General features: G+C 36.6%; 1 protein-coding gene across 1 annotated transcript in view; it reads left to right on the forward strand.

Annotated features, from left to right (window-relative positions):
• Positions 1-13,031, forward strand: part of TMEM117 (transmembrane protein 117) — a 556,036-nt gene that overhangs the window by 290,067 nt on the left and 252,938 nt on the right. The window contains exon 4 of the mRNA XM_003252270.3: positions 7,055-7,154. Within this exon, the coding sequence (XP_003252318.1) occupies positions 7,055-7,154 (100 nt within the window). The remainder of the gene's footprint in view (positions 1-7,054; positions 7,155-13,031) is intronic.

A 13,031-nucleotide genomic window follows, 5' to 3' on the forward strand; every position in this document is an offset into this window, starting at 1 on the left:
AAAATATCTGGAACTTTAGAATTAGTTTTGAGGCTATATTGTTTTTTAACCTTATAGACCTCTATATTTTGACTTTAAAGGACACACAACAAATGTAGTTTTACAGTATCCATTTGAAGGGCAGTGGAATACATTTTCTTTCCTTTTTTTCACATGGATAAAATAAATGTGTTTTACTATGTAGCTCTGGTGTTGTTTGTGCCAGCAAATTGGTGCACTAAATCATGTATTGATAAGTAATCCCATTTAAAAAATACTTTAATATGATTAAGTAGATTTTCAATATTTTACTTTTTAAATTATTCAACTGACGTTCAAAGTAAGTAAATTTACAGCATGTGTTGCAGAAAGTCAAAGATATGTTCTTTATTTTGATTTATTTATATTCTAGCCTCTAGCTTTTTATTCCAGAAGAGGTAATAAAAATGATACAATAACACTCTATTCTAACTTTGTTAGAGCATCATAATTACATGGCACATAATTTGTCTTTGATGTTTGCTTTTATTTTATCTTGTATTGCAAATCCTTGTTTTTACCTTTTATGCTTTTATACTCATCCTACTTTGGCCCTGATGTCAAATGATTTAAGTAATTTACTACTTAATTCATTTACATTTATTGCATTCCTAAAACATACTATACCCTGGGCCAAGAATTTCATTTGCCAAAAAAAAAATGATACATGTTTTTTACCCTTGATGAAATAAATCTTATGGGAGAGCAGGGCAATGTAAGAAAATCGTTAAAATACTCTGGGAAAATGATTTAACATAGAGGTATAGTCAAAGTATTATGACAACACTAGGGAAGCAATAACTTTCAAAAGTAATGGCAGTAGATTTCTCAGTGGACAGACTGAGGTAGTAATCTCAAGCCAGAAGACAGGGAATGGCATGGGACAAAGAGAGCATTCTGGGCAGCTATGATAAGTGTATTATGAAATGGTGGTATATTAGTGAGATTGATTTCCTAGTAGGAGGAGGGCCTGAAAGAAGGAGATTCTGAAATGTAAGGAGATGAGTCTAAAAATGAAGATGCCTTGCAGAGTGGAGGTTCTTCTTATCCATGTTGTCTTAGTCCATTTTCACGCTGCTGATAAAGACATACCTGATGCTGGGAAGAAACAGAGATTTAATGGACTTACAGTTCCACATGGCTTGGGACGCATCACAATCATGGTGGAAAGCAAGGAGGAGCAAGTCACATCTTACATGGATGGCGGCCAGCAAAGAGAGAGTTTGTGCAGGGGAACTCCTCTATTTAAAACCATCAGATCTCATAAGACCCACTCACCATTGCGAGAAGAGCACAAGAAAGACCCATCCTGCTTATTCAACTACCTACTACTGGGTCCCTCCCACAACACGTGGGAATTGTGGAAGTTACAATCCAAGATGAGATTTGGGTAGGGACACAGCCAAACCATATCACGTGCTTTACCCTGTGACACTGGGGACCACAATATTATTTTGAAAAATGGAAGCCAGTAGGCCAAAAGTTTACCTTTTTTTGCATGCATATTATGAAATAGTTGTACTAGAAGCTTTGCATACTTTATATTATGTGTTCCCCAGTAAACCCCTGTGAAGGAAAGGTATTTTTATTCCCACTATATAGATAAGGAAGTGGATGATTATCAAAGTTGATCGTGTGTCCCAAGTGATGGGGGTATGGGGTGGGTTGCAAGCTTAATATTTTCTGGTTCCAAGACTTCTGCTTCTCCAGTATGCCCCGTTTCTTCCCTGGAAATCCCCATAGTGTCAATAAAGAATTTACTGTGGGTGGAAATAGTTACAAAAGAGTGGAAATTATTACTTTAGTTTCAGATTAGAGATTATGGACAGAATTTAGACATTGATAGTGGTGATGACAGAAAAACAGCTGTTGAGAGTAAAGGAAAGGGAGAAATTGATGTAATGCTAATGTTTCTGTATACAGCACAAATGAATTTCACTGAATGGGCTGAAATAAGTCAAGGAATGGAAGAAAGAATTGATGTATGCTGGATGTATTCACAGTGAGGGTGGGCTTGGTTAATGATACTCTGTCTCCAGTCTTCTTAGATATGTCTTCCTTATAGAACTTAGAGGGAATTAATGGCTAAAGTTAGGAAATTTGAGTTGGAATTTTATCAGTGACCATCGTTAGGTTCAGATGCAATTTTAATCATTACAGGCTACAGCTAACAATTGTCTACAGCGTTTTTATGACATTCCACGGGATCTTGCCCCATAGCTTCAAACCATAGGTCTGGCCTGGAAGGTCCTTACACATGTATTGAGCTCCATCAAAGTATTTTAAATCAAGAACTAGAGATTTTGAGCAAATATACTAAAATGTGGTTATCTGGATAACAGTTGAGTAAGTGACTAGAGTCATTAATCTAGTTAATCATTTCATTACAAACACAAAATGAGGAAAGGTTAATTTTAAAAATCTAGGTTTAGTTACTGGCATTTTGTAGTGACAAATTTTCACTTTAATGCCTTAAGAATACTTAGAGCTTTTGCTTTAGTTTTAGTGTGTTTAACGCAGGCCTGTACTCATGCAAGTCAACTCCTCGTCCATGATTTACTTGTGTGTGAAGCCCCCAATCTTATTTATGTTGCCCAAACATGGCTGAGAGAGACAGCTGTGACATTATGAATCCAGCTGGCCACAGATGCGTTTTCAGTGAAGCATGGATCCATATTGGTTTGGTGATCTGTGTGTACTGCCTCCTGTTAAAATTCAGACTCAACCACTAAATCACCTGGCATTGACTGCAACCACTTCTGTATGACTAATAGACTGAAGAGAACTGGAACTTTTGTTGCTAGTGATCAAGACCCTTACTGTAAGACCAATTCACTATATTATAGTTTTATTGACTATTTTGCTCATGTTAAGAGTCTGTTTAGTTTAGTCATTTTGCAGCAGGTTTTAATAGCCTTGGTATCTCTTGTTGTCAAGATGTTATGATAATTAGCCTTTTCCAGATCTTGTATATTGAAATCTCCACATGTTTGTTATGGATTTGATGGTTGTTTAAATCTCGAGGAAAAAATAATTGAAGTTAGAAGCTGAGAAAAAATTTATTTAGGATCTTAGAAGCCTTTATCAATGATCAATAGTTACTTAGAAGGCTGGTAGAACTGTAAGATTTTCTAGATAGTGGAAAAAAGAAAACAAATAAAGCATAAAAGAAAACAAAGGATGTATGAGTTGTTAAAATAATCAGCTAATGCACCAAACAAAATAACTTTAATTGTGCCTCTTAGCAAATAAAATTTAATTCTGAATTACTTGCCCAAATCATTAGGTATATGAAACCCCACAATTTCACTTTTCTAGAGTCCAATGTGATATTCAAACTGGCTAAAATTGCTGATATAAATATATGCCTGTCTTGTTCTTTACAATCCAACCAGGAAATCTTGTTAAATGTTAATGGATATGCAAATGAGTGAAATAGTAGCTGAAAATTTTTATGACAGGTCTGCATATTTGTAACTCTTCTTCATATTTATCCAAAGCAGCAAAAATAAGAATAATTACTGAATAATGACTAGTCTTTATATATTATTCTTCATTTTTAAGTATATTACTTATTTCATAAGTTGTCAGTACTATCTCATCTGCATTGTTATAGCATCTAGCACTTATATGTCCACAGCCACAGGCAAGGATACTTTATTTTGTGCTGGGTGAATCACTCTGGGTGAATACAGGACAGTTATCTTCCAGTAAGTCAAGAAGCTATAAATGTAGCTGGAGAGATAAAGTGAACACACAAAACAATTTTTAGAAGTTTTTAATATCTTCCTCCGTGGAAAAGTTTTTCATGATTCAATCTCATTTTATTGCTGTTTCTAGGATTTAATGTATGGAGATCTACCCATGCCATATATAAATAAATATGAATGATTTGGGTCACTTTATTAAATCATAATTTAAACAAATATTTATTAATTCTCCACTGGAGAATCAACAGTAGACAAGATAGCCAAAATAGCTTCCTATTCTTCTGGACAGTTTTTTCTCTTGGTTTTCAGTGATAGGAGCTTGTCTCTTGACATCCTAGTAATTTTTGAATGATGGACAGATATTATGTATAAAAGTGTGTAGAGGATAAAACGAAATTTTATTTTTCCACAAAACGTTTACTTTTCCTTTGTTAAGTGGAGAGAGTAGAAGCTGATCACCACAATCCAGTCATCAAATGGACTGGGTAAGGGCTGGTTTACACTTTCACAAGGATTCATCCATCTCTGGTTTTCTGTAGCCCTCCAGAGGGCTGTGTTCTCTTGGACCACATTCTCTGGCTGGTTCTGAACTCTAATAGAGTCCTCAGCATGAGGAAGTTGCCAAACCTCCCTAATGCTTTTTAGAGATTTTACTTAGTCTTTTAGTCTCCTTCCTGTACAAGTTCAGAAAGGTTTGGCAAGTGTCTTGAAAGGCAACCAGCTGTGTGTCATGCTGTCTTCTGGGTTTCTCCTTCCTCACTAGGATCTTGGCTCCTTAAATTTCCAGTGTTGTCTCTTCTTCACAGTTCTAACTTTCCACAGTTCTCTCTAATCTGGTATCTTGATTTTTCTAGTCTTCATTGCCTCATCAATTTTAATTTTTTGATTATTTAAACAGCGTTAACACTTTTGATTAACATATATTCAAATTGTATACACATGTACAGTAGCACCACTTCATTAAAACTCCTTTTGTCAATAACCTCCATGATACCAAATTTGTGACATTTTTTGCATTTTTAAAGAACTTTTAAGTTCAGGAGTACATGTGCAGTTTTGCTATATAGATAATCTCGTGTCATGGGGGTTTGTTTTACAGATTGTTTCATCACTCAGGTATTAAGCCTAGTACCCATTAGTTATTTTTCCTGATCCTCTCTCTCCTCCCACCCTTTTCCCTCTGAAAAGCCCCAGAGTGTGGTGGTGGGTTTTTTTTTTTTTTTTTTTTTTCAGTTCTTAGCTGGATGATTGATCTGTTGCAAATGTATCCAGCCGCCTGTCTCTATTTTCAGATAGTAAAATAAAAGAATGATACCTTCTCTTATACACATCTATGCAGTTACAGGGAATATACCCTAAAATTTCCACTCTACCCCAAGATATTCTAGAACTAATTGGAAAAGTGGACAGGTGGGGCATTGAACAAGTTCTTCAAATTAGGTATCATTGAAAGAACTGGGCAATTACCAGAGCTAATCCTTTATAGTAATGTTGAGTTCACTGACCAAGAGCTGTTCAGTGATCATGGTACTGAGTGGTGCTACACCAAGTTGTCCAAGTGAATAACTTGGGGGCTTTCAAGTGGACGTCACTTCGATTGGTGAATTCAACATGAATTGAAACTCAAGATTTGATGATTGCTCTGGAGAGCTAAAGGTTCTGCATACTATTCTTGACTTCTTATTAGGATTTATCTTAAAGGGAAATAGGTCTTAATTTTTATCATCTACTAAGCTACTTGTGGACAGAGTAGATATTTGTTGTGTTTTATATCGTCACTAACACTTACAAGAAGAAGGTGTTGCTTAGTGGTTAAATTTCTGCGTTGGTGAATCAATCAAGTTTAGATTTAAATCCTGTCCATTTACCAGATGCTTGACCTTAAGCAAGTTGCAAAAACTCTGTAAATCTCAATTTCATATTGTCAATTGGGAATAATAATACATTTCATTGTACCAGTGTGAGAGTTGATGTATACACTGTATTTAAAGTGGTAATAACTATCTTTGGTACCTTATAAGCATGCAATTTATGGTAGCTATAAATTTTGGGCTACTATCAAAGTGCATGGAATTGGAGATTCAGAATTTTGGGGTTAGTCCTTAAAACACTTACACAGAGCTTCCAAGGTAGGTGAATGAAGTCTGTTGAAAAAGAGTTATGTTAAGAATTTTTAAGTTTGCTTTTGTTGTTAAATAAAACTCGTTAAATATCTGTTTATTTTGTGGATAACAGAATTATCTGAAATAACTCCAGAAAAGAAAAAACTGAATTGGAGATAGTTTACCTCTCAGTGACTTCAAAAACATGTTTCTTCATAATTTCAGTAGATAAATAATGAACAATCATTATCTATTGGATGTATTTTAAAATTAAGAAGAATTAAGTTTTACCAGTACTCTAAATTGTACAGGTATTATTATGTATAAGAAAAGGAGCAAAATTTAAAATAAAAATAGTTAAGTGAACAAAAACTTAAGGGTAAAATAAAAACTAAAAGAGGGAGAGAGAAATTTGTCACCTAGCTACCATTCGTTAGTTATATGATATGAATAGGGAAAGTTATGTGATCTGAGTCCCAGTTTTTTCAGAGAAACTGCAGAATTAGAAAAATAATAATTAGTGTTTTCTTGAATATTAAATGAAAAGTAGAAATGAAAATGCCTGATGAACAGTAAGCATGGTCTTAATACTAATATTTAATGATCAGTGGAAATAGGAATTAGCTATACAAAAAGTAAATGGTATAATTACATTTTCTTATTTATATTTCAGTAATAATTTAAATCACACATATTTGGATCAAATTTCATACTGCTTTATTATGCATGGAAATTTTTCTTAAATCTTGATATTATTCTGAACATTATTCAGGTATGATGTTATATCTAAAGCCTGATCCCAGCATTTTTCTAGTTGTTTTTGATTTGATGGAACTGAAGGAAAGTTAGCTCTTCTCTCCTCTTTCAAGTTACTCCAATTTAGGAAGTGTTTCTGCTCTGCTCATACTTGAGTGATCATGCAATAATACCTTTGCTGAGTATTTCTGTTTGATTTTTCAAAAGCTGTCATTAGTCTTACAGCTCAAATATGAAATGCACATGGTAATTGGTAGAGCCACATTCAGTCTTCAAGTGTAATTGAAAGTGACCCAGACAACCTGAGAGCTCTTCTTAGACTTCCAGATTTGTAAGCATATGTGATGGGACAAGAGCAAGACAGCTTGTTGAGAGTGGGAAAAGTCCCTTTGCCTGTTGCTGAACCAGAAAGCCTTAACTGTATGACTCTCTGAGTCCGGACAATGTCTTGTGTGTTTGTTTCCACAGAGCATATATCATTACAGACTATATGGGCATCCGAAATGAAAGTTTCATGAAATTAGCTGCAGTAGGGACCTGGATGGGGGACTTTGTCACAGCTTGGATGGTAAGAAAATTTTAACTTCACCCATTTCAAACATCAAACGGAAGACATGTTCACAGTGTTGGACAGACACTGCTTTTGATGGTGTAGAGTAAAATAATTACCTCTCTTTGAGTGAAACAAATGTATGAGTAAAGATAATTCCAGAGATTATATCCAATATCTGTGGACCACAGAAAAAAAAATCAATGCAATTAGAATGTAAGTAATGTCACTCCACCAGAATCTGTCGATCGATCGATCTGTTATCTATCTATCTATCTATCTATCTATCTATCTATCTATCTAAACACACATGTATGTTTGAGCACATAAACATATACAGTCATAACATTAATAGAAATTCTCCCTGTGAAGTTATAAATAATTTTGTTTGTCTAAATAATTTTGGCTTTTTTTTTAAGGCATGTACAATTTTCAGGTAAGGAATGTGGTCTGGCCTGTCTCAGAAGACCATATGAAATATTTTTTTAGCAATTTAAGAAATAGTTTTCTATATTTATTTTCCTCATTGGAACTACTAATATAATGGTAACTGCGTTCTGAGTATTATCTCTTTTAATCCTCTTTTATATTTTCTTACTCCTTGCTAGTATAAGCCTGGAACAAACAGACAAACATGTCTCCTGCTGAGCTCATCTGTCAAGAAAGTATCTTCTGTTTTTAATCATTGGGTTAAAATTTAAAGATAGCATGTTGCTAGAAGGCTCTGGGTTCTATAAATTTATGAGAGACTCACAAAATGCAAAGAGTATAACTCCCATAAAAGTGGAACACTTCATTAACACCGTTCATAAATGCAGTTGATTCTAATTACCTTTGTCAATCTGTTCACTTGAAAATGAGGAGATATACCAGAAGGCAGATAATGCCTGACTCAAACAAGACTTGGCATGGACAAGTCCCTGCAGATATGTCCCAGATATTGTAGGTAGATATTGTAGGTAGGAACAAAAGAGTTCCTGCCATTTCTATTGATTGCTTCTTACCTGGAACAGGTGCTTTCGGGGATCAGGAAGCAATTGTAGCTTAACTGCTTCTGCTGAGAACATCCGGGAAGAGTATCAAGTAACTACCAAAGGTTTTGTATGGCCTGTTTTTGAGCCTCCACCTACTTCTGTTGATTTTTAGAATGTTAACAGAACAGATTACTGGATGGATTCTATTCCATTAACTTTAAAATGTAAACTTGAAAAATGATTTATTTGTAATCTCTAGAAATAGCAATTAGAATAAGCTAGACATTGAGAACAGGCTGCCTCACATGAAAAATTTCTTTTCTCCTGGCTGGGCATGGTGGCTCATGCCTGTAATCCCAGCACTTTGGGAGGCCGAGGCGGGCAGATCACGAGATCAGGAGATCGAGACCATCCTGGCTAACACAGTGAAACCCCATTTCTACTAAAAATCCAAAAAATTGGCTTGGCGCAGTGGCTCACGCTTGTAATCCCAGCACTTTGGGAGGCCAAGGCGGGCGGATCACGAGGTCAGGAGATCGAGACCTGGCAGGCGCCTGTAGTCCCAGCTACTTGGAGAGGCTGAGGCAGGAGAATGGCGTGAACCTGGGAGGCGGAGCTTGCAGTGAGCCGAGATTGCACCACTGCACTCCAGCCTGGGCGACAGAGCGAGACTCCGTCTCAAAAAAAAAAAAAAAAAATGCAAAAAATTAGACAGGCATGGTGGCGGGCGCCTGTAGTCTCAGCTACTCGGGAGGCTGAGGCAGGAGAATGGCGTGAACCTGGGAGGCAGAGCTTGCAGTGAGCCGAGGTGGTGCCACTGAACTCCAGCCTGAGCGACAGAGTGAGACTCTGTCTCAAAAAGAAAAAAAAAAAAAAGGAAAAATTTCTTTTTTCTATTGAAAAAAGCTTTTTAGGAGGAGATACATAAACTTTGAAAAACGTAATTTCTTTGAAATTTGAGGGATGTTTAAAAAATTTTTTCAACATAAATTATGCATCGTGATTTTGACACCACTTTGTTGCAAATCTGCTTAATAAGATGGAAAATATAACTAGATTAAGAGTCCAGGAATTTGAATTATCTGACCTGACCACCTATGGTTCGACCTTCCACAAATAGTAAACAGTTCTCTGAGGCTCAGTTTGCAGATTTATCAAATAGGATTAACAGTTCCTTCCTGTGTTACATATTTTCTGTAAAGCTTAAATGTGTGGCCCTGTGATGTGACTTAAAATGCTAAAGTATAAGGTAGACATAAGCGCTTCATTGTGCACATTGTGGGGCTTCTCATCACTTTAGCTTGGCTCAGTCCTTTGAGGTGATGGCAAGGGCCAAGTCATTGATCCAAACCTCAGGATGCCTAGACTTCCGGAGCCCCATAAGTGTGAGCAGCTCACCTTATCCCAGGCCTGGGGTCCAGAGTGTCTGGAGTTTATTTCAATCGCCAGTGCTGCAGTAGGCTAAGATGATATGGTACATTGCTTCCTGACTTTTGTCTTATACTGAACCTGACAAAAGTTAGAGGAGAAACAATGAACCAGCAGGACCTAGGAGCTCAAGTTTGCAGGCTCATGCCAGCCATTTATTACATAAATCATTTTCTTTTCCACTATGGCAACATTGTTTGTTTATAACCCAATTCTATCCAATTCCTCCCCAGCCATTTCTTCAAGATGGTGCTTTCTGTACCGTATACAGCTCTGCCTCTCTTTATTGGTTCATTATTATTATTTTTTAAATTAGCATTTTTTTCTTTTTTAACCATAGGGAGGGGTCCAATTGCTACAGCAGCCTTAGGAGGAAAACGCATGGTAGAGTTTTGACCAAAGACCTTTAACCCTTCCTGGTTGGATTTCTATTCTGCACTTGTCTGCCCCTCTCATATGGCTAAGGGGAGTACAAATAATTCCACAGTTCGGCCTGTGATCTTTGTCTCCTTCCAAGGTCTGGCTGACCTTAATAGTTTCTTCTAATTTTACTGTTTTAATGTCTTATATTTCTACTAGCTAACCTGATAACTTCACTTTTTTCTATACGAAAGATTACTGCTACATCACAGAACTAAGACTGGATTGAGAGTCAAGAAAACCGTGTTCTAGGTTGAACCTCACAATGTGATCTTAAGTCATCTAACCCCCTGGGGCCTTTCTGTAAGCTGGAAGAGAATCTAAAGTCTCTTTATGCTGTCTTATATGAAACATTGACCTTTCCACATTAGACACAGGGATAGAAATAGCAAAGGAAATACCAAGCGCTCCTGGTTTTAAAATACAGTCACACAGGGAGGATTCCCAGAGCACATCATTTCTATTCCCATTTCTATTCACTGATTGGGCAGTGAGTTTCTGTATAAATATTTATATGTCTACATACGTGTATATTGATAACATTTAAAAAAATGTATTTTCCCTCACGAGGTAAGTCTAAGGTAGCCTTGACCTTCATCTGTCTATAGTATTCTCGTCATGAAATGAATATCAATGATGAGGGTGACTGTCATGGAAAAGCAACTATTTATGTTAACAATCAAATTGTGTCTTTTATATAGTTCTGAAATGGAGGATTTTTCTTTTATGGAAATAATTCAAAACTTTTTCATAGTTTTAAAAGCCATATCAGTATTGATGTGATCCGAAGATAAGGATGGTGTCAACCAATATGAGAAGTATCTTTGGCCCTCACATTACAGAGCTTCAAGCTCTACTGGGTCCAATTTCTTAGGCAGCTCTGACTTTTCCTGGCTCTGTGGTACTCCCCATGCAGCGGACAAGAGATATATAACTCAGGGTTAAGGGTACTAATTCTTATGTCAAGTAGGTTTTTAAAATAGGTTAATGTGTAAGAAATACATAAAATACTGAGCGATGTAATCCGCATTGAGCTGGGTCTTTGCTATGGGCAGGAGCAGAGAAAAGCTCTGTCATGAAGATGTAAATAAAACAACATGGGGTGTCTCATGAGACACCATTTCCAGGTATCCACCTATGTGCGCATGCACTGTGCCATTAAGTCAGAAGCTGGAGGAGAGTTGGCCACTTCCATATCACATTACCAGTTTTGCCATTGCTGCTTCAGCTTCTGATGAGGTCTAAGGTGGCAGGGGATTCCAAGGACATCATGATGGCACTTGCTTCTGCCCTTAATTTAATACCAGAGAGAAGAAGCACTTCTGCTGAGCTATACCTAATAATCTCCTGTTCTAGCCCCTGGTGTATCCTGTTCTAGTTGCTTCCATCTTACAGAAGTAAATGGTATGACTCACAATAGAATCAGGGCATCAGACTCTAGGTTTGAGGTTCTTGTTGGGGTGAGGGGTACAGATAAGGTAAAACTGAGCCATGACCTAAGAAGACAATTCTGGGCCGGGCACAGTGGCTCATACCTCTAACCCCAGCACTTGGGAGGCTGACACGGGCAGATCACTTGAGGTCAGGAGTTCACCAGCCTGGCCAACATGGTGAAACCCCATCTCTACTAAAAATACAAAAATTAGCTGGGTGTAGTGGCACATGCCTGCCATCCCAGCTACTCAGGAGGCTGAGGCAGCAGAATGGCTTGAACCTGGGAGGCGGAGGTTGCAGTAAGCTGAGATTGTGCCGCTGCACTCCAGCCTGGGTGACAGAGTGAGACTCTGTCTCAAAAAAAAAAAAAAAAAAAAAAAAAAAAGACAATTCTGTTAGCCAACACTGAAGTCATCATAAAGCATCCTTCATCCTGAAAACTGTATACTGTGTATATCAACTTCTAATAGTCACAGGACATTGCATGGCTTTAACATAGCAGCCCTAGGATTATCTGTCGGAATTTATATACATGTGCCACTACTAGCAAAGGCTTTACCATAAAGTGATGTCGTAGACACGTAAAACAGGAAAAAGTCAGTTTAGTTGTTTGCCAGTTGGCTTTACTTTTATTTAAGGCATTTATAGTGACCATCTGTTTATAAAATTATGTGTGATTTTTAACAGACTTTTTTCCCCTTGAAAGTTGGAGTTTTATTAGAGCCAGACAAGCTTAACCGTTAAAAATGCTTTTGGATTAATAAAACATAGCCTTTGTAGTTGGAATATAGGAAGAAATCAGTTGTAATTTTTGCTGAATTATTTCTCTCTATTGAGGATCTAGCAAGGATATGATTTTAGAAAAAAGGTGTTGATTTTGGAAAAAAGGTGTTTTTTAGAAATATATTTTACCTTTCTATTTTAACTGTGCCTATTTTATATATAAGTATTACAATATCCGTCTAAATATTTGAGTGACAATTTTTGCTGTCTTATTTTTCATACACTTTGTATTTTTTCAGAGATTTTATAATTAATATTTATACTGCTATTATCTTTGCTTCAAAAGACTGTTTATAATAGTTAAGAGAAAAAGTTGAAAACTCTTCCTTACTTGACTAGAAGCTTCTTGAGGGGAGTTACAATGTCAATCATATTTATAATTATATTCCTAACACCCAACACAGAACCAGGTATAAAATAGGTGCTCAAGAAATATTTATTTAAAGAATAAATAGATCATAACAGCACATAAGCACTGTTTCATTTCTTTTTTCTAGTTCAGTTTTGTGACTTATTATTGTAAAATGAGCATTCTAGAATCCTATAAAGGTGGAAGGTCAGCTATATTGTTCAGGGTATCATATATATTAACCTGCTTTGCTCCTCTCCCTACCCCACCTCAACCAGGCTATGCACTTCTTCACACTAAATTTGTTCCCAGAACCACAAGGACACATGCTTGTGAACACTCTTGAATGGAAGTGATGAATTGCCAGTGTAAGTCTCCCAAAATGGTGATGTCATTCTTGAGTATAAATGGCAAAGAGTATAAAGAAAAGATTGAGCTCTGCAGATCCTGCCAGTGCATTCTTCGAATGGTCATTACTGCTCTCAGTGGCACTGTGTTGCTCCCAGC

The sequence above is a fragment of the Nomascus leucogenys genome, chromosome 11 (genome assembly GCF_006542625.1).
Source record: "Nomascus leucogenys isolate Asia chromosome 11, Asia_NLE_v1, whole genome shotgun sequence".
In the NCBI taxonomy this organism is placed as follows: Eukaryota; Metazoa; Chordata; class Mammalia; order Primates; family Hylobatidae; genus Nomascus; species Nomascus leucogenys.